Source organism: Pogona vitticeps, chromosome 3 (genome assembly GCF_051106095.1).
Source record: "Pogona vitticeps strain Pit_001003342236 chromosome 3, PviZW2.1, whole genome shotgun sequence".
Taxonomy (NCBI): domain Eukaryota; kingdom Metazoa; phylum Chordata; class Lepidosauria; order Squamata; family Agamidae; genus Pogona; species Pogona vitticeps.
Window position 1 is genome coordinate 188,586,299 of NC_135785.1, and position 22,160 is coordinate 188,608,458.

The 22,160-nt window shown below is 39.0% G+C and overlaps 1 protein-coding gene across 1 annotated transcript; it reads left to right on the top strand.

Moving 5' to 3' along the window:
• The first annotated feature begins 100 nt into the window (after positions 1–100).
• EIF2S3 (eukaryotic translation initiation factor 2 subunit gamma) lies at positions 101–17,747 on the top strand. Its single transcript, XM_020789132.3, has 12 exons — positions 101–496; positions 2,024–2,087; positions 3,829–3,956; positions 4,068–4,189; positions 7,422–7,516; positions 9,034–9,192; positions 9,387–9,521; positions 11,494–11,588; positions 12,028–12,172; positions 13,020–13,189; positions 13,311–13,483; positions 17,256–17,747. The coding sequence occupies exons 1-12, from the start codon at positions 428–430 to the stop codon at positions 17,317–17,319; spliced, it is 1,419 nt and encodes a 472-aa protein (XP_020644791.1). The 5' UTR covers positions 101–427; the 3' UTR covers positions 17,320–17,747.
• The last annotated feature ends 4,413 nt before the right edge of the window (positions 17,748–22,160 follow it).

A 22,160-nucleotide genomic window follows, 5' to 3' on the forward strand; every position in this document is an offset into this window, starting at 1 on the left:
ACGTCACTACAACAGAACGGCGAACACCTATCACGACTTCCTACCCGTTGAGAGGCACCGCCCCAAATAGCACCGCCCCCAAGGAGCAGCTCCTCCCCTTGACTCAACAGCTCGCGATGAACCCCACCCACCTTCCATGCTTTGGGACGCACGTTCGCTTATAGCAGAGTCACGCCTTTCCTCACAAGTGCCGGTTGCATCATCCAGGCCCGGGGTCCTTTCGTGGTTGCCTAAGGTATTGCCTGAGTCAACGCAAGCCTCTCCTCACGCTGCCTCCTGCTCTGAAAAGAGGGGATGGCACGAACTCCTTTTCTCTTTGACGGTTTTCGACGCTGCCTCGGACTGGAGTCGGCGTCGGCGGAACCGGTGTCCGGAGTTGTGAGGGGTCAGGCAGCCTCTGTGGGCAACTAACTTCCTTTTAGGCAAGATGGCGGGTGATGAAGCGGGAGTGACGCTGGGGCAGCCGCATCTTTCCCGGCAAGACCTCAGTACTTTGGTGAGAATATGGTGCTGGATCGGATTCCGTAGAGAACGGGTGGGGGTGGAGGCGAAGAGTGTCGTCTGGGTGTTTGAAGAGCGATATAGCGTCCCAAGAGGGTGGGGGCGGCTTGTCCCCCGCCAGGAGGGCGAGGCGCTGTGGGATCGGGATCGGAAGCGGGAGAAAGATGATGACTGGGTCGAGTTAGGGCGGGAGGGTAATGCGTTTTAATAAGGTAGGTGCCAGACGCTCTTCGGTGGACTCATAGTATCGACTCTTGAGGTATCTGTTGCATGTACGCAGGCTGTCTTCTTCTCTCTCCCCCCCCCGCCCCCAGTTTTCTGCTTTCCCGCGAGCAGCTTCTCCCTTCTTGCTGTCTGAGTGCAGATTCTAGACTGATAGCCGAGGGAGTTAAAATTAGATTTTTAGAAGTTTTGTGCGGTCAAACGGGAGCAATCGCTGTGGCCTCGCCCCACACCGATATCGCCTGTTTGAGCTCACGCCGTGCGTTTCCTTTCCCCCCCCCCCTCTTCTCGTCACCGACTACAGCGCAATTAAAAGGAGAGGGTGACAAATCACTGAGGGGAGGGAAAGAAGATTTACTCCTCAGCTATATAGGAAGAGGTCTTGCCACTCTCTGGACATGTGTGCCTAATATTCAGAGTCTGGTTTTATCTTTGGAGAAGCAAGATGGCAGACTTGGAGATGGCACAGTTTCACAAGTAGTATGGACTGTGCCTTTCATCCCAGGTTCCAGTTTTGATACAGTATTATCTTTCTGTGCTTCAAGGTGTCTGAAGTTTGATCAAAAATACAGTAGCTTAAGACCAGGCAAAGTGTTGTGCTGCTTGACTACATTGTGGATTTGGCAGTATATTATATATATGCCAGTGGTTACCTTGCTGCTCTCGTTATGATCTGTGGATAATTAAATTAAATGGTGTTATTAAATAGTGTCGGATAGGTAAGCATGTTGTCAGTTTCTTGTCTATTGAATAGGAATATTTTTTCCAAGGTCCATGCCAGGGCAATAGGAGGAATCCTGTGAAGTGTTTCATGTTTTGAACAAGCTGTAGAAGTAGTAAGGTTCTTTATGAAACAACCTGTGAAATACTTCATGTTTTGTGGAAGTAATAAGATACTTTGTGAAACAAACAAAAATAGTAAGTAAATTCTTAAGTATTATACAACCAATCATGTCATTAAAAATTCACTGTCAGTAACATGTAAAGAAAACAGAATCAGTATCCAGCTTTTTTGGTTGCTTCTGTGCTGCAGTGTAGATACATTTATTACTTGAGAATGGAGATGCGAATTGCATCCAATTATGGGTGTTCTGCAAAATTGCTTACTTTGTGCTTGTGTCATAAGATAGTGCTTTATAGAGGAAAGGGTTAAATACAGGTTTAACCGAATGAACTTTAATTTTCTCTTGTATTCTGGAAGGGGAAAAGCTAATACTGTTTTTAAAAATGTAGCTCTTTAAGCAAAGAGATGCAACATATTTTTTTATTTGTGTAATCACTGAGGATTTCTTCTCCACAGGATGTTACTAAGTTGACACCTCTGTCACCAGAAGTCATCAGCAGGCAAGCAACAATTAATATAGGTAAGTTACAACAAGTTCAATTGGAAGAAGCTGAAATATATTAGTTGCAGGATACTTGGACCTGTGGCTTTAGTGTGAATTGAGGAGCTTAGGCCTATGATAATCTGTAGTCTCCCACTTTTAAAGTCCTGACCCAGAATTTGGTGTGTTTAAACCCTGTTGGTTTGAAGAGCATATACATACACGTAGCATTCCTTGTATTCTAATTATGGTTTGTTACTTGGGTCATATCAGAATATTAACCTTGTTTTAGTCTCTCTTCATAGTTTGATTTTGCTCCATTTATTTTAATTTCTCTGATTTCATTTCAATTTGCAAATCGTAATTTTCTTCTTTTAACATTCATATTGTGCAAATGGCTGATTTCTTTCATGAGTGACATAGCAGTCCCACTAGGTGAACTTTATCTATTGTCATCCTAACCATCCCAAAATGGTTCTTACTTTTTATTTGGACATGGTAATGTCTATAGTTTGTCTGCATTATACGAAGTAGTTTTTGCTTCCTAGACTATATTTCATATACAGATCTGGCCATCCTTTCCTCTTGCTTCAGCTCTTGGACGTCCCTAAAATAAAGTCATTCTTTTGACAGTCTTTATTGACTATACTTGCCTTGTTAGTCAGGGAGACAGACAGTCTTTATTTTAGGCATGTTCCAGAGCCAGAGCAGGGCCATACCATATTTTGAAATGCTTTAGGGAGTTTTGTCACTTTCAAAGATAGTTTGCTGCTTAGACTATGATATTGATGATTGAGAAATGCACATTGAAAAGTCATTTTGGAATTTTACACTTTATTATAATTGAAAAATAGCATTATTATAATTGAGAAATAGCATAAGGTGGCCAGCGAGCTCTGTAATGAAATATAAAGGAGATTACCTGAACGTTATCTAACTTTAATCATTCTATCAACAATTTCTGCATTTTCTTTCTAACTGGTACAGTATGGGATTTCATTCAGCATATTTCTGGAGGTATAAAAGTGATTAACCTACATACATTGGCTTGAGATGTACTATTATAGTATGGGCCTAAAATAAATGGTTTTTACTGTAATGTATCCATGGGTGTTTCAGGTGAAAACATTTGTTCTACAGAAGCAGTCAGCTTCATCTGATTAGAACTAGAAAAGTAGATCCATGGAGGGGCGGGGGAGTCTGCTACAATTAAAAACCATGGTCACTAATATCTTTAGAATGGTTTCAGATTCTAGTATAGACATTTGAAAACTAGTTTTAAATGTAGTGGATGAGTGTATAAAGGCATGCTGTATTGCCTTTTCAATCTTGTGCTTTAACTTCCATTCACTCATAGGTCAAAGGTGATTCTTCATTGTAAGATACTTAGTTTTTGTGGATATTGCCATAGCTAGAATTTGATCGGGACACAGAGATGTTGCACTGCCAAGATTTTTTCTCCCTATTGAATGTGTTTCCGTTCACTTGTAGCCAGTCTAGTGTTTTCCTGGTTTAAATTAGTTAGTATCTTAGTTAACGTGGAGAAGCAAAGCCAGACTTAACACATAGAAGGTACAGTCTGACATTAGAATGTCAGTGACATGTTAATTCTGTGGTGTGCTACAAACAGTTCAGTTTTGTATAACTACAGGTATCTCTTGGTTCAAGGGCTCGGGTGTAAGGATGCCAAAGGTGACATCAAAGTATGATAGAATTTATGTGATTGTTACTCTGTAGAACATTTCTATGAAATTTAGAAATGTTTGTTTTTAAAATCTAGGTACAATTGGCCATGTAGCTCATGGGAAATCAACAGTAGTAAAAGCTATTTCTGGAGTTCATACTGTCAGATTTAAAAATGAACTGGAACGAAATATCACAATCAAGCTGGGATACGCCAATGCTAAGGTTTGTTATCACCATACAGTTAGCAAACTCTGTAATTTGATTTGAGTTATCCTTTTGCCGCTAAAGCAAATTCCAGAGCCAATTAAACTTTCATTTGACTTCTCTCTGCAGATCTACAAACTTGATGATCCAAGCTGTTCTCGACCAGAGTGTTACCGATCCTGTGGGAGTAGTACTCCTGATGAATTCCCTACAGATATTTCTGGGACCAAGGGGAATTTTAAACTAGTCAGGTGACAAGTTCAACATGAATAATACATTGTTTTCTACAGTTTTTTTAAATAAATTAAATAAAAATTGTAGTTAAAATTCTTAAAGTTTAGATGCAGTTGTTGGCATTGAGTCTGCAGCCAGTTTTGGCCTTGAGGCCAGAACAAAAATAATTGTCACAGCACTCTGAAGATGAGAGTTGTATCTTAAATAAAAGCTATATAAGATAGCAAGAAATTGGGTTTTGCTAGTCTGAAACTGACAAGTCCCTCTAAATTGTAGAGTAGACCTGGGTAACTGTAGCCCTCCAGATGTTTTTGGTCTTTATCTCCCATAATCCTTCACTGTTGAGTATGCTCACTAATGTGATTGGGAGTTATTTGAAGGCCTAAAACATCCCAAAGGACATAGTTGTCCAGCCCTCTTCTAGATCATAGAGGGTGTTCTAGTAGGTAGGAGAGGCTAAAGAAATACCTCATGTTTGCTCCTTGTAATTCCCATGACGTACAGAGCAAGGCTGTATTATCAGACTTGTCTATAGTAAAGCAGTACTTTGCTAAAGTGGAGCTGTAATGTCAGAGCTTTCTCCTACTCTTACAGATTTGTTGCACACACTGCCATAGCATCTTTGGAGGCAATGCAAAAGCCAGGTTCTTCCTAGGAAAGAGATGATCTGCCAAGGGCTGAATCTGCTAACACTGCTCCAATGAGTGGTGAGAAGAAAGTAGCCACTTTATATATGTTAACCTCCCATGACTCCTGATAGAGTCTGGAGAGCTATGCTGGTTGACCTGTAACTGAGTCTAGAGTTTGAGTACTTGAAGCTAGACTTAAACAAAGGAGTGAAACTGGAAAGAGACTTTCACAGCTGAGTTCTGTGTGCCCTTCTGACTCTTTTTGCAGTAGCTCTTTTGGGAAGCAGGATTTGCTGCCAATAGAGTAAGTCAAGTAATCTCCATGTTTTAGTTGATCAAGACTGCTGTCTTAACACATTTTTAAGCAGTAAGTCCATTTGAACACATAGAGGCTCACTTTTGAGTAAACATAAAGTTGCGGAATTGGGAAAGTAAGAGGAATGTATTACAAAGTGCCTGAAGAACTTTGGATAGAGGCTCGTAACATTGTACAGGAGGCAGCAACAAAAACCATCCCAAAGAAAAGGAAATGCAAGAAAGCAAAGTGGCTGTCCAACGAGGCCTTACAAATAGCAAAGAAGAGAAGGGAAACAAAATGCAGGGGAAATAGGGAAAGTTACAGAAAATTGAATGCAGACTTCCAAAGAATAGCAAGGAGAGACAAGAGGGCCTTCTTAAATGAACAGTGCAAAGAAGTACAGGGAAATAATAGAAAAGGAAAAACCAGAGATCTGTTCAGGAAAATTGGAGATATTAAAGGAACATTTTGTGCAGAGATGGACATGATAAAGGACAAAAATGGGAGAGACCTCACAGAAGCAGAAGGCATCAAGAAGAGGTGACAGGAATACACAGATGAACTATATCATAAAGATTTGGATATCCCGGATAACCCAGATAGTGTGGTTGCTGACCTTGAGCCAGACATCCTGGAGAGTGAAGTCAAGTGCGCCTTAGAAAGCCTGGCTAACAACAAGGCCAGTGGAGGTGATGGCATTCCAGTCGAACTATTTAAAATCTTAAAAGATGATGCTGTTCAGTTGCTACATTCAATATGCCAGCAAGTTTGGAAAACTCAGCAGTGGCCAGAGGACTGGAAAAGATCAGTCTACATACCAATCCCAAAATAGGGCAGTGCCAAAGAATGCTCCAGCTACCGTACAATTGCACTCATTTCCCACGCTAGCAAGGTTATGCTCAAAATCCTCCATGGTAGGCTTCAGCAGTATGTGAACCGAGAACTCCCAGAAGTGCAAGCCGGATTTCGAAGGGGCAGAGGAACTCGAGACCAAATTGCTAACATGCGCTGGATTATGGAGAAAGCCAGAGAGTTCCAGAAGAACACCTACTTCTGCTTCATTGACTATGCAAAAGCCTTTGACTGTGTCGACCACAACAAACTATGGCAAATCCTTAAAGAAATGGGAGTGCCTGACCACCTTATCTATCTCCTGAGAAACCTATACGTGGGACAGGAAGCAACAGTTAGCACTGGATACGGAAACACTGATTGGTTCAAAATTGGGAAAGGAGTATGACAAGGCTGTATATTGTCTCCCTGCTTATTTAACTTATATGCAGAATACATCATGCGAAAGGCCAGAGTGGAGGAATCCCAAATCGGAATTAAGATTGCCGGAAGAAATATCAACAACCTCAGATATGCAGATGATACCACTCTGATGGCAGAAAGTGAGGAGGAATTAAGGAACCTTGTAATGAGGGTGAAAGAGGAGAGCTCAAAAAATGGTCTGAAGCTCAACATCAAAAAAACCAAGATCATGGCCACTGGTCCCATCACGTCCTGGCAAATGGAAGGGGAAGATATGGAGGTAGTGACAGATTTCACTTTCGTGGGCTCCATGATCACTGCAGATGGTGACAGCAGCCCGAAATTAAAACACACCTTCTTCTTGGGAGGAAAGCGATGACAAACCTTGACAGCTTCTTTAAAAGCAGAGACATCACCTTGCCAACAAGAGTCCACATAGTCAAAGCTATGGTTTTTCGTGTAGTGATGTACGGAAGTGAGAGCTGGACCATAAAGAAGGCTGACCACCGAAGAATTGATGCTTTTGAATTGTGGTGCTGGAGGAGACTCTTGAGAGTCCCCTGGACTGCAAGGAGAACAAACCTATCCATTCTAAAGGAAATCAACCCTGAGTGCTGACTGGAAGGACAGATCCTGAAGCTGAGGCTCCAATACTTTGGCCATCTCATGAGAAGAGAAGACTCCCTGGAAAATACCCTGATGTTATGAAAGTGTGAAGGCAAGAGGAGAAGGGGACGACAGAGGATGAGATGGTTGGACAGTGTCATTGAAGCGACCAACATGAATTTGGCCCAGCTCCGGGAGGCAGTGGAAGACAGGACGGCCTGGCGTGCTCTGGTCCATGGGGTCACGAAGAGTCCGACACGACTAAACAACTAAATAACAACAATATTGCGCTGGTTTAAAAACTGAGCCAGTTAGAATTATGGGATTTCTTCAAAAAGCTGATCCTAAAATGATGTCGAGGAGACAACACTTGTTTTGTGCACTTGCTTTCATGAATAGTTATTACATGTTCTTAATTCGTCATACCTACTAATTAATGTAATGTTTTTTCTTGCATGACAGGCATGTCTCCTTTGTGGACTGTCCTGGCCATGACATCTTGATGGCTACCATGCTGAATGGAGCAGCTGTTATGGATGCAGCTCTGCTGCTAATAGGTGATTATTGTGAGGAATTAACATGCTCTCTCATTGTGGAAATTTGACTTTTGGTGTATTGTTTGGAATTTCATAGATGGCTGGGTTTTTCACAGTTAATGGATCTGGCTCTCTCTGTTAAATGTATAATATTGAGTTCTTCTGGAAAACTAACATTTTAAAAGAGTCATTTGTGGTTGTGCAAAATTATATTGACACAGAAAAAGTGAATACTTATATACGTATATCTTTTTTCATCAGGAAGCTTGTACGATGCTTTTACCACAAAGTTATTGTTAAGGGCTGCCATCCTGAGTTTTATGTCATGAAATCTTTGCAACAGTGCAAAATCATGGCCAAACTAAATATTGTGCTATTTGCACTGTTAGTAATTGTGTGATGGGCCCTTCTTAAAGGAATAGATACAGGGAGCCAGATCCAAAACACATTCTGAATGAGTTGGTATCCATTTGCTTCCTGTGCTCCTTTGGATTGCCTCCCCTGGCCCCATATCTGTTCTTTATGCTAGATGGAGAATTTCTGTTTGAGGTGCATGGGAACATTTTCATTGAATTCAAATAGTAGGTGTCTCTTCACACAGCTGGGATTCCAGAATGAGACTGCAATGGTGATAATGATGAAAGCCTGCCTTTGGACCCTGTCATAGTCCCAAGCCAAATAAGTCTCCATGCCTGCTATTTCCTTAAGAAGAAATCATTCATTTACTGTTCCTTATATGTATAGTGTAATGTCCACTTTAATTTTCTGTATCTGAAACAGTATTGGTCAGCACAGTGTAACAGTAGAGCCAGAAAACATCAGTGTATGCTGGTGATATAATTGCTTCAATAAACAAATATTTCAGTTTATAATACTGTGCAACTCAAATCTGAGCTGCAAGCATCTGAACAAGTATTGCATTTCTAATGGTCGTTCTGGGTTTTTCGGGCTCCTTGGCCGTGTTCTGAAGGTGGTTTTTCCTGACGTGCCTCTGAAGATGCCGGCCACAGAGAGTGGCGAAACGTCAGGAAAAACCACCTCCAGAACACGGCCAAAGAGCCCAAAAAACCCAGAACAACCATTAGATCCCGGCCGTGAAAGCCTTTGCGAATATATTGCATTTCTATTCACACGTCCTGGTAAACAAGGTTTATTGATTATATTTGGTAACTCTTTAGTTGTTGTTAAGAGATGCTCATCAATAAGGTTTCAAAACCAAATGTTCAGAGTATTCTTATTTATGAGGGATGTCGGGGGGGGGGGATTTAGATTATAGCTACCAAAATATCCCAGCCAGAATGCTAACTGGGAATTGCAAGTCACTGTATATGCTGGGAGTTACAATTTTTTTTAAAAAAACAAATTTTTCCATCTTTGTTCACCAATTGATTCAGCAGGTCTGCAGTAGTTAGGATATCGTCTAACTCCGGTAACTAAGAATAGCAGGGACTAGTATTCAGTGTCTTGGTTTTAACATTAAGTAACGTAGATCAAATTCAAGTGCTTTGTTGTAAATCATTTTTCCCCTGTCTTTCCAGCTGGTAATGAGTCATGTCCTCAGCCACAGACCTCAGAACATTTAGCTGCTATAGAAATTATGAAATTGAAACACATTCTAATTCTGCAGAATAAGATCGATTTGGTGAAAGAGAGCCAAGCAAAAGAGCAGTATGAGCAAATCTTAGCATTTGTGCAAGGTGAGTTTACAAACAAATGTTTCATAAATACTGAAGAACTGGGGTTTTTTCCTGTTCTGAAAGTTGGAGAAATGCAAGTTCCCTGCATAATTTTGTAATTCATGGGAAAAAATGGAAATGTTCATGCTATAACTGCTTTTTAGTGTGTTGCATCCACTAATGGTTTTGAAATATGTAATTATATTTTTAAATAGGTACAGTTGCAGAAGGAGCTCCAATTATTCCAATTTCAGCACAGCTGAAATACAACATTGAAGTTGTTTGTGAATACATAGTAAAAAAAATTCCAGTGCCCTTAAGAGACTTTACCTCAGAACCAAGGCTTATTGGTAAGTCTAGTTTGTGTGTACAGAACTGCATCTCCTTTAACAGTACAATTAAGCGTGTATTTAGAATTCCATTCTGAAAGTAGCATTCTTGTGTCTACAGTCAGTAGCTCACCTACAGGAATGTGTTTCACGTAGGTGAATTTTAGTCTGAATTCACCTAATTTGGTTCACCAAGGATTTTGCTCAGAATACTTATTACTTCAAAATGCAATTGTCTTCATGGTTAGATTAATGTGACATATATTTAGATGGTAGACATTAAAAATAGTGTTTATATAACAGATTTTATCAGGTGTGTTTCCTAACACTCTGATGTTGCTTTTGTAATTGTATGTAGCATGAGTAAAGTGTGACACTAAGACCCATGTGGAAACTGGTGTGGTGTGACTGCTGCCCAGCTGAATTTGCTGCCATGATTGAATGGCATAGCAGTAAAAAGCATTTCTTTGAAAGAGCTACATTGAAAGGAAGCACACGCCTTGTCCTCGTGCACAATGGCACTGAGGGGAGCTCAGTTCCCCTTGAAAACAGACTACACTGTGTGTGTTTCCTTATTGCGGGGAGATGTGTCTTCTAATGGCAGTTCAATTGTGATTAGGAGGCTGGGATGAAATCTGGCAGGGGGCCAAATGTACAGTAACTTGTGGGGTACGTGACATTCACCTGTAGAGTGCCACAGACGCTTTGTGTGACTCCCTTCAGATTTTTTAATCTTGCTGTATGACTTGAAGGTGGTTGTTCAAAGGGAAGTCTGAAACAGCTTACTCTCATAATTGTGTAGCTCATTATATCCTGCTACTGTTTTTTCTACGCATACTTTCATAAATGGATGATCGACCTGATAAGAACCATGGTTGTGAATCTCTGTTTATCACATAGATATATACCTTTAAATCTTTGCCTGTGATTAATCATGCTTGCATTATGCTGTATATATAGGTTCCTGAAGCAGTAGTAATGTTGAGAAGCAGGTAAAGTCTGGGGAGACTTAAGTAAAGTTTTTCGGCTCTGTAGCGTAACTTTTTTTTTTAATTAGATGCTGTGGCTCCCATAATCTTCCCCAAAGAGAATCTTTTGATCCAAACCTGTATGTCATTAACCATTGGCCAGAATACTATTGACAGTTTATGCTTTCATAAGGGAAATTATGTAAGTCTTTGGAGCAAATTGCCACTCAACAGGATGTTGGTTGTCTTCCTGGATGTGCACCTGGAACAGCTTATTAATGAAGAACAATTCAAAAGATTCTCTGAAGCTAAACTCATAGGATGAGACTTTCACAGCCCCCGCCTATGTCACTTTAGACAGTCGTGGGTTCCTCCCCTGGCACCCATTCCTTAACATCTGTGGACCCCTTGGAACAGGGTGAGATGGGGCAGAGGACTTCAAGCAGGGTGACTTCCTTGCACTAGTAAAAATGCTTGTGCAAGATCTTGCTGGATCCATTCCATGATTTCTAATTCTATATTTGGTTGTAAAAGTTGTACTCCTTGGTTCAAAATATTCTCACTATTCTGTATAGTATTCTAAAGAAAGAGGGTTGAGGTGAGTTAATTGAGTTAGGGATCAAAGTGACTATATTTAATTCTGAAAGAAATTCTTGCTTTACTTAAAGCATACTGAAATTTGTCTCAGCTTCAGCTGTTTTTCTACATAAGCCAGTATGTCTTTATTAGCATTTGAAGTGTTTCTTCTAATTTTATAAAGGTAGTAAAGGCCTCTTGAAGTAGTCATTTCACTATGAATGATGAAAATTTCTATAATACATACTTAACTAGATGAGTACTTATGGCTCTTGAATTAGTACAGTAGTAGATGTTTGGACAGCAAGAAAATACTGTAGACCTAGATATTACTTCAAGTAGACTTTGGGGAACAGCCCAGTTATTCAGGAAGAGAATTGTTGCAAGTTTGATGCTGTGATTTTCATTGTGAATTCTGCATGTGAACTAAAGAATTGTTTCCTTTTCAGTTATTAGGTCTTTTGATGTCAACAAGCCTGGATGTGAAGTTGATGACCTGAAGGGAGGTGTGGCTGGTGGTAGTATTCTAAAAGGTGTATTAAAGGTAATGTCTTCCTTTCCATTGCTGGATTCAAATATGTTATTAGTTAAGGGAGTAAAAGCGCATAAATATATGACTGACATGAGTCCAAGGGAAGGGTAAACAGTTGTAGAGTTAATGTATTCGTGAAGGCTTTCACGGCCGGGATCTAATGTGGTTGTGGGTTTTTCGGGCTCTTTGGCCGTGTTCTGAAGGTTGTTCTTCCTAATGTTTCGCCAGTCTCTGTGGCCGGCATCTTCAGAGGACAGCACAGTTATAGAGTTAGATTTTTGTCTGCTATATCTCAAACTTTTTTCCCTGAGTTACTAAAGTGTTGTAATTTTGTACTACAAATTGTAAGCACTACTTTCATTCATTTTTTCCCGCTGTGACTTACTGCTTGGAAATGAACATCATGTTTTTTTTATATATATGCCCCTATTCTTCTGTTTTATGTTACTAGGTAGGCCAGGAACTTGAGGTGAGACCTGGCATTGTTTCAAAGGATGGCGAAGGAAAACTTATGTGCAAGCCAATCTTCTCCAAAATTGTGTCACTGTTTGCAGAACATAATGATTTGCAGTATGCTGTACCAGGAGGCCTTATTGGTATGTATGTTTTGCCATTTATGCCCTACCTGTTTAAGAAGTCTAGAAGCATACAGAAATGAGAGCATGGGTATGAACATACAAGTTCTAGACTGACTACAGGAATTATGTTGAATATATTAAACTTCATGCAGCAGTGCGCTTGTGTGTTTTGAGTAGGTGGAAAAAAAGCATTTGATGATTCTTGAAAAGCTGATTACAAAAGATGTACATTCATATGCAATTACATAATCAAAATCTGGCCATTCAAAGTTACGGTATTTATAGAGCGTGTATGTGTAGATGCTACAAGCATGAGATAAAGTATGCTAAGGAGAATGAAGATTGTTGATAAAGTAGCAAGGATGTTGTTTTGGCTTTGTCTCTTGACTAAAGGGAGAGAACATGATTACCCCAGCAATTTTATTTGTCTTGCTTTGAGGAGTCTGGTTTCTTGTCAGGGGTGCTGTTTTAAATGTCAGCTGTTTTTCTAGCAGCATTCACTTTCTCTCTAGAAGGGACAATATGAATATTCTCCAAGTAACCTAGAATTCAACAGATTTTTAATGATATATACTGCATATTATTAAGTTTCACCAACCAGAATATTGCAGTGAAGCTGGCTGAAGAAACTCAAACCTAATAAGATCAGATATTTTGAACTTAATGTTAACAAACTTAACGTTAAGAGGAAGCATAAGAAATATTGGGAATATCTGAGGTTATATAGCTTTTCAAAATTCAAGTCGGCAAGTGAATGTCAGTTGTTCCTAAGGCACTAAGTGCTGTCCAATTAATCACATTAATTAATGTGGTACATGAAAATTTGTGTCCTATTTCAACTGTACTCAGAATATTCTGTTGTTAGGTGTTGGTACCAAGATCGACCCAACTTTGTGCCGAGCTGATCGAATGGTGGGGCAAGTTCTAGGTGCAGTTGGAGCACTACCTGAGATATTCACAGAGCTGGAAATTTCCTACTTCTTGCTGAGGCGACTATTAGGTGTCCGCACTGAAGGAGACAAAAAAGCAGCAAAGGTTAGTTTGAGGCTTTCAGTGTGAAATGGTGAGGGAAATTGAATTCATGTATTTGGCTTTTGAAAAGAGTGCTTGTGTATCGTTCCTATCCTCTTCTGAGATCCTTTGTTATTTATTTTAGGTGCAAAAACTGTCAAAAAATGAAGTCCTAATGGTGAACATAGGATCATTGTCAACTGGGGGACGGGTCAGTGCAGTGAAGGCTGATCTGGGTAAAATAGTGCTAACTAATCCTGTGTGCACTGAAGTAGGAGAAAAAATTGCCCTGAGTCGAAGGGTGGAAAAACACTGGCGGTAAGTTGGCTTGAAAAATTAAAATATCAATATAGTGTCTCTGAATGATGGCTCTTTGCATTCTGGGTTCTTAAAGTGTATTTTGTTAAACATTGGCTTAATACAACAAAAACTGAATGTGTAAGAGATACATGCCATCAAATGATTTCTGGGGACATGCTGAATTAATACTCAATTAATGTCCTGTCATTAAAGCCCTGCTTACCTCTTGCAGATGAAGGGCCAAGGCTTCAGTCAGCCCATTTTACATTAGATTTTTTTCTATTACATTCTATTACATTTCTGGTATTGCTGTCTTTTATAATAAGTCTTGTCATCTTATTGTATGTTCAAAGTACAGCACCTAGTTTTGTCATTTACCTTCTTGTGAGACTTCAGGCTTGATTTAATCCAGAACCCATCTTATTTGGCAGTCTGTGGCATGTGTAAAGCTTTCTTCAAGCATCACGTTTTGAATGAATTGATTTTTTCCCTGTCAGTTTTCTTCATTATCTAGGACCAAATTTCACAGCCATACGTAACCAGTAATAGCATAGTTTGAATGGTATTGCCCTTGGTCTCCAACAGCATCTTTACTCTTAAAGATCTTTTCTAGTTCCTTCATGACTGCCCTTCTAAAACTCAAATCTCAATTTAATGTCCCGGCTGCAGTTTCCATTTTGGTTAATGGTTGAACCAGGGTATAGAAAATCATTAAAAATTTTGATTTATCATTGGTACCACATTTATGTAAATCTTCTATAGCTGTGACTTTGTCATTTCTTGCTTTTAAACTTCTATCTCTAATATTCCTCCATAATCATTTCAGATCACTACTATGTTTTGGCAATGTTATTTTCAGATCTTAAATTATTGAGGTTTCCACCATTTTAATTCCTACTTGATCTCAGTCTAATCTGTACAATATATTTGGCATATAAATTGAAGAGGCAAGAAGTAGAATACACTCATCTGGACCTTTTGCCAGTGGGAAACAGTTCTGTTTCTCCATATTCTGTCCTAAAAGTAGCCTGTAAAGAGTGCAGGTTACATATCGGGATAGTCAAATATCCATCTCTTTTAGAATGATCCATAGCCTTCCTGATCTACACAGTAAAAGCATTACTGTAATCTAAAAGGCTTTATTGTAAACTATAAAATACAAAGAGATATTCTTCTGAAATTCTTTGGTATGCTTCAGTAGCTAACACGTACTGTATTTGCAACATAATCTCTGGTGCCTCTTTTTCTGAATGCAGGTTTGAACTTCTGGCATTTCTCTCACCATATATTGTGAAAATCTTTTAAATTGTGAGCATCACTTTGATTGTGTAGGATATTAATTCAATGTTCTGACAGTTCCTGTGATCTCTGCAATCTTACTTTGCGATGGGAATATCTATTGAATCTTTCCGACAGCAGGCCATTGTTCTCTCATATTTGCTGGAATATTTTTTTGTTAAAATTGAGATAGATTGAGTTTACATAGTTCAAATTAACTCTTTTGGTATCCCAGCTACTCCTTGTGCTTTATTTTAATTGCATTTCTAAAGTTGCAGTTTTTTGAAAGAGTCTTTAAAAGAAACTCATCTTTACATCTCTCACAATTTAATAGCATTCTTCAGAATTTAAGTAACATTCTGAAGAATTTAAAACTATTTGCATTGTGAAGCTTAATTGGGATGCCTGATGGTGCTGCCATTGTAATTATGGGGGCATAGCTGGCATCTAGGTTTTTGACATGGTCTTGTTTCTGTTTCTGGCTCTGAACCACAGGACAGAGACTCAAAACTTATGGAGTCAGAGCAGTGTGCACAAAATCAGAGCAGGCCTTCCTTAAACTACACAGCCTGCTCATCATGGTGAAAAAGTAAATTGACAAACAAGACTGATGCTCAGGAATCAACCTGCTACAAGACAGTGACAATAGAGAGTGTGACAGGACTTTATTAGGAGTCACCTACAGTTACCGAGACATACCTTTAGTGATCTCCAACCCATTCTGGACAATAATACTTCCCTCTCCCAGGCTTTGGGTAGACAACCCGTATGTGCCTACAGATAGCCTCATCTCCTCACATACATGTAACAATATGAAGACTAAAACGGAACAAAATCCTGTCACAAATGTAGATGCTAATTCGGCCTGGTATTCACACTGGCAGCACCATCAGAGGACCCAACAGTGTAAGTTACAACATCAGGTTTATTTACTTGTCCATCCTCTAATGTGATTTATGCCATCATCTGGTGACAGCGCCCCTTTTCATTCTATACAGAACTAATAGGACAGTCAGTTGAAAAGTAGGGATGGGCACCAATCTGATACAAGGAATGGCAACATAGCGTCTGATACTTCACTTCAGCCTCCCAGTACATTCTGTTACAGATCTCGAAGTCGATGTTGTAAAATAAAGAAATTAAATAAAGGAACTGGTTACATAAACAAGTTCTAGTGCATCACTAAGGACCTGATTAGAGATGAAGGCTTCTTATTGCGCTGCTCATATTAATAACAGCTTTCTGTATATGTGAGGTGTAAAATAGCTATCTCCTTTGACAGACTCTAAAGTTTGTCCCAGAAACAAGTCTGTAGCGTTTCTGTGACAGCTGTATTTACCTGGCATATAGTTTATCAGTCTGGCTTAAACTCAAGTAATTAACAGCTTGATAGTTCCATTTCTGTGTTAATAGAGCATTGTCACTTTGTCTATTATCTGCATCTTATCTGATTATGACTCACTGCCACAGGTATATGTATAAATATGGAGGACATTATTTGTATTTATTGTGTCTGGAGAAGTGGATTTTTATGCATGAAAACTCACCCTAAAATGTATCTTATTAGTCTTTAAAGTGCCACTTCAAATATATATATTTGTTTATTTTTTGCTTTTTTGTCCCCTCATCCCCTTTCATTTTTGCCAACTTAAATGCAACTAATGACTCTTATACTTTACATTCCTGGGCAAATTTATTTGCATAGAACAAAAGAATTTAATACCTTGCACAGGTTGAGAAAGAATCTGCCCACTGCCCCCCCTCCAATTTCAGCAGGAATCAAGATAACCTGAAGGACTGTGGTTAGAAAATCACCAAATCCTCCAAAAATAGTTGGTTTTTAGTTGAGTATTGGCAGTTTCTTTCCTGGCCACTTTGATAGGTCTTAAATCCTTTTTCCCCCAAATTTTTTATTTTTAACAAAAGGGGTGACAGAAAGGAAAAGGGAAATTGGAATTGATGGGGGAGAAGAGAAGCAATAACATACTAACATTCATTCTATACCTATTAGGGGTCGTAAATCCTTACTGAGTGGGCGAAATCTTGTGCAAATTTATGCCAGCTATGGGTTATTGGAAATATACATTTTAAACTAATGGACAACTTCAGCCCTTTTATGAGGTTTCCCAGGGAGCCCTTTTTTCCTGGAGAAGCTTTTGGTAGATTAAAAAAAGAGAAAAAGGTCATAACCACAGCAATTTTTTTTTACTGTTAAAAGCTCCTCTCCCCACCCTGTCCCAAAGGTTTGTCCTGGGCAGAATGGAACCCTAGAGAGCTTCAAAACCTGAATGAAGTCGGGAGCTTCCTGTTTAAATATTTTCAGTACCCAGTATAGGCTGTACCAGCATAAGTCTATACGTAAACAGTAGCCATTACCTACTCATTCACGGCTTTATTCGTCAATCAAATGCTTAAATGACATTTGCTATGCACTGTAACTATAGTGACTTTTATTCTAGTTCTTTTAAAATGCAAGTTAGACTAATTTTGAACTTGTTTTCCTTCTTTGCAGTTTAATAGGTTGGGGACAGATTAGAAGAGGAGTGACAATCAAGCCCACAGTGGATGATGACTGAAGAGCAGAAATTAGTGCTTCACTTCATAAAAGATTAAACATGTTTCCATATATTTAGGGGTACATTTTTGGTGTGGAAGCAGTTGAACAGACTATATCCACATTACACTGAAAATCAGACTCCTTAGTAAAACTGGTCAGCATCTGCAATAAAAATGAATAATTTGGCGAAGATGCATTTAAAGTATCCACAACTTTAGCAAAACTAAACTTGTCTCGTGTTTAATTTATGTCAGATTGTCTGATACTATTTGGGGCTGGTTTACCTAACTTCAAACAATGTAACTCAGTACCCCATAATCTGTTTTTGAAATAAAAGAATTGCTTATTTTTTCATTTAATTCTTATAAGTCCTTGAGTAACATAAAGTTTAAAAGATTGTCAGTGAAACATTTTAAAAAAGAAAATAAACTCTCCTTGGAAGATTAATCCTCTTTATTGCCCAATACCTTGGTCTGTATGGTCTTCAACCTTCTAGAAAGTTTCATCTCCCAGATTAACTACGTTTTGCTTAAATTTAGATTTGTAAGAGTTGCTGATTATGCTTGAAATATACGTTTCTGAAACTTTAAAAGGACATAAAATACGATTTTCATACTGAAATGCCAGACATGCACCCAATGGGTATATTTGAACATAATGAGTCATGCCTTTTGAGAATAATGGGAATTTTGAAAAATCATGGGTAACCAATGCTGCAACAAGTTTGAAGTTTCGCAGCCCTCTGCTTTTCCAATGCGGAAAGAATAGAGACCTGATGCTAAACCAGGTAATTTTTCTTTTTACTTTTGAGTTCCATGTTCATTCTGCATGTACGGCTCTTGCAAACTGGCAGTCCTGGGAGCTACCATTTTTTTTTATATTGTAGAATTTTTGACTTAATGGCACTTCGTGTCTGCATGTGTTTGTTTCTTTATTAGATTCTGATAGTTAAGTACCAAAATGTATATTTAGTGAGACAAAACTCAACTGTAGTATCACCATGTCTGTTTTCAGTACACTTGGGTGTTGGTATATGAAAAAGAAACCATTGTTCTTCATTTCAGCATTCAGTAATGCACTTTGATTATTATTGTTAATTAGATCTGTTCAAACACATAGGTTGCGGCAATGATTCTCACTTTGGTGATTAGGATTTGGCTTCTCAATTAAATTGAACAGCAGGGTTTGGATTTGGTTGTACTAACAATTGAGTTTGAACACCAGATTATCATTTGGTGAATGGCTTAGTTAATGAAGCCCAAAAGCCAATGTAAACCTTACACGCTATCTTTATCTTCTCAAATTGCTACTTCAGAAACACTTCGATTAATGCACTTTCCCTTTGAGTTCTGTCCTCCTTTGCGGGCTCATAATAGTTAACATGTTTACTTGAATAAGACAGAAAATGAAAAGGTAGACCTTGAGAAAATGTGAACTGGATTGTAAGGTCCTCTTTGACATTTGTACATTGGCCAAGAAATTATAGAGGAAGAAGTTGTTGATCCCAGTGTGAGTTCAAACTGCATGCCTAAGAGTTGGGAACTTGTTTGTGCCTAGGTAATGAGCCATGTTTACATCTTACTGCTCTCTCACCACTGATCATTGTACACATGCAACTATTTTTACAATTGGTACATGGACTATTGCAATTAGACCCTGAGAAAGAGTTGAGCGTTTGCTGTGATATTTACAAGGTACATCAAGAGGATGGCAGCTTATATTTACTCTGAATGTGAAACCAGTTACAGTTGTTGAATAATCCGAAGTACTATCTAATCTGATGGCATCAGTTCAGTTTTGTACTGATAATGGTTTGAGGATGCGGATGAAATTCTCAAATTTAAGCCCCCAATATCTTGACTATTAAATCTAGTTCAAGAGTGGGTGATCTCAGTGGGCTTAGAGGCAAGATGATTGCTGTTCAGCCCCTCCACAAACGGGCACAGGTTTGTATAAGGAAAGTCTTGGGGGGTGGGGACAACTTCTCACAGCTTCTAATGTAAAAACTGCCATCTTGTCAAGGTGCTTTCCATGTTAATTCCTCAAAGTCTCTAACATGGATAATGTTTAAGGAGGCTAGAATGTGTAATCCAAATCTGGAGACCACCTGGTTGTTTCCCCCTCTGCTATAGTACCTTCTTCCAAAAGAGGCTAATTGGATGCTTCTGGGTGGCTCTCAAGCAGGAAATGAAGTAATCAGTTCTTCCTGCTCTTACTATTCAGTTCTGTATCGATACTCCATGCAACCATTATGATTCATAGCCTAACAGACCTGCACATATCTCTGAATTGCCTTTGAAAGCCATCTAAATTCATTGTCTCTACCACATCATGTAGTTAATTCCATAAAATGTTAAAGTACACAACGCAAAGAAAAGTACTCATTTTAATATATGCCACTATGCAATTCTCCCCAGATAGGCTGTGTCAAAGAAAAAAAAAACAATTCATGAGTGACAGCAAAAATATACAACTCACATAAATTTTCAGAAAGACAGCAATGTACTGAATACAACATACACATTTGTTAAAGGAATTTAAATTGTACACAAGCAGGTTTTGTCAAAAAGTATAGTTGGCAGGTGTATAGACTGCATCTTGATATGATTAATTTAACAGTACCAATAACTCCAACTTAATAAACTACAATCAAATTCCACTCTTTTAAAAATGGGTAATATTCGAATATTTTTATATGTTTCTGAAGGCAAAGAAATAGCAAAGCCCATTCTGTAAAGACATTTTTCTCTAAACTTTTTAAGGGGAAAGGAGATAAAAACTAAGATGAACATATCTATATACAGTTGTGTTCAAAATTATTCAACCCCCACTGAAATTGAATGTTTTGGCCATTTTGACATTGATTTTGATCATTCAGTCATCTTGCTTACATTTACATGAAAGAGGCACTTGTAGGTCAGAGAAATATAACCTTAAGTTTATAATGAAATAACCACAAATGTCTTTTCTGTGCTCACATCATTATTAGTTTTTATTCAACCCCCAAGTGACATTCAATCTTAGTACTTAGTACAACATCCTTTTACAGTTATAACAGCTTTTAAACGTGAAGCATAGCTTGACACAAGTGTCTTGCAGCGATCTATGGGTATCTTCGCCCATTCTTCATGGGCAAAAGCCTCCAGTTCAGTCAAATTCTTAGGCTTGCGCACTGCAACTGCTTTCTTTAAGTCCCACCAGAGGTTCTCAATCGGATTTAAGTCTGGTGACTGCGATGGCCACTCCAAAATGTTCCAGCCTTTTCTCTGCAACCATGCTCTAGTGGACTTGGAGGTATGCTTGGGATCATTGTCCTGTTGAAAGGTCCAACGTTTCCCAAGCCTCAGGTGTGTGACGGACTGCATCACATTTTCATCCAATATCTCCTGGTACTGAAGAGAATTCATGGTACCTTGTACACGCTGAAGCTTCCCTGTACCTGCAGAAGCAAAACAGCCCCAAAGCATTATTGACCCTCCGCCATGCTTCACAGTAGGCAAGGTGTTCTTTTCGTCATATGCCTTGTTCTTCCTCCTCCAAACATAGCGTTGATCCATGGGCCCAAACAGTTCTAATTTTGTTTCATCAGTCCACAGAACACTATCCCACAACTTTTGTGGTTTGCCCACATGACTTTTGGCATACTGCAGTCGACTCTTCTTATTCTTGGGAGACAGCAAGGGGGTGCGCCTGGGGGTTCTGGCATGGAGACCTTCATTACACAGTGTGCGCCTTATTGTCTGAGCTGAAACTTCTATACCCACATCTGACAAATCTTTTTTCAGTTCCTCAGCAGTCACACGGGGACTTTTCACCACTCTACGCTTTAGGTAGCGCACAGCAGTCGAAGTCAGCATCTTCTTTCTTCCACGACCAGGTAGCATTTCAACAGCGCCCTTTGCCTTGAATTTGCGAATGATGCTTCCTATGGTGTCTCTTGGTATGTTTAACTTCTTTGCAATCTTCTTATAGCCATTGCCCTTCCTGTGAAGACAAATCACCTCTTCTCTTGTCTTCCTGGACCATTCTCTTGACTTCACCATGTTTGTAACCACACCAGTAAATGTCTAGAAGGAGCTGAGTATCACAGTCATTTTAAAGCTGCCTAATTGGTGCTTATTATGCTTGATTGGTGCTCGGTGACATCCACAGGTGTTTTCAATACCTGATCGAAAACACCTGAATGAACCTCTCTTCTTCAGAGTGGTAGTCTTTAAGGGGTTGAATAATTGTGGCAATGAAGAAACCACAAAAGAAACATTTACTACTGTATTACATAAACAATTGATGTTATTTTAGTTGCATTTGGTTCTTTAAAACGTCCTTGTAGGATTTCATTCTGAATACAATTCCAAATGTACACTATAGTCCCTAAACCCCTTTACAGCATTGGGGGTTGAATAATTTTGAACACAACTGTACATGGCATCATTACAGCTTGCCCTTTAATATCACTACAGCTGGAGAAATAACCTAATTTTATATGTGCTTGTAACACGTCTGCAACTAATCATGTTACAGTACTCAGTTTTCTTTTCTCAAATACTGACTAGCTTTCCAATACGTGAAACACATGTCTGATTTTAAATGTTATATTAAGATGTCACAGAAAATACACAACTGCTTGACAAATAAGAGTTCGGAAGCTGGAACTCTTTAAGAAAAAAAGTACATTAATGTTTCCACTAGTAGTACAGCATATAGGTAACAAGTGATGTATGAAAGTCCATTTCCCCACAAATTATACTTGATTGTCGAAAAAATACTAACGTCCCCAATGTAGCGTCAAGAAAATATGGGAAACTGACATTTGCGAAACAGATTTTATGTTAATTTCCCGTATTTTCGGCATTCTTTTCC

Bases quoted from the DNA above. Each gene is read 5' to 3' on its own strand.
- EIF2S3 (XM_020789132.3), top strand. From the start codon at position 428: ATGGCGGGTGATGAAGCGGGAGTGACGCTGGGGCAGCCGCATCTTTCC. The intron at 2,088-3,828 runs GTAAGTTACAAC...TTTAAAATCTAG, and splicing joins GCAAGCAACAATTAATATAG to GTACAATTGGCCATGTAGCT. The intron at 3,957-4,067 runs GTTTGTTATCAC...TTCTCTCTGCAG, and splicing joins TGGGATACGCCAATGCTAAG to ATCTACAAACTTGATGATCC.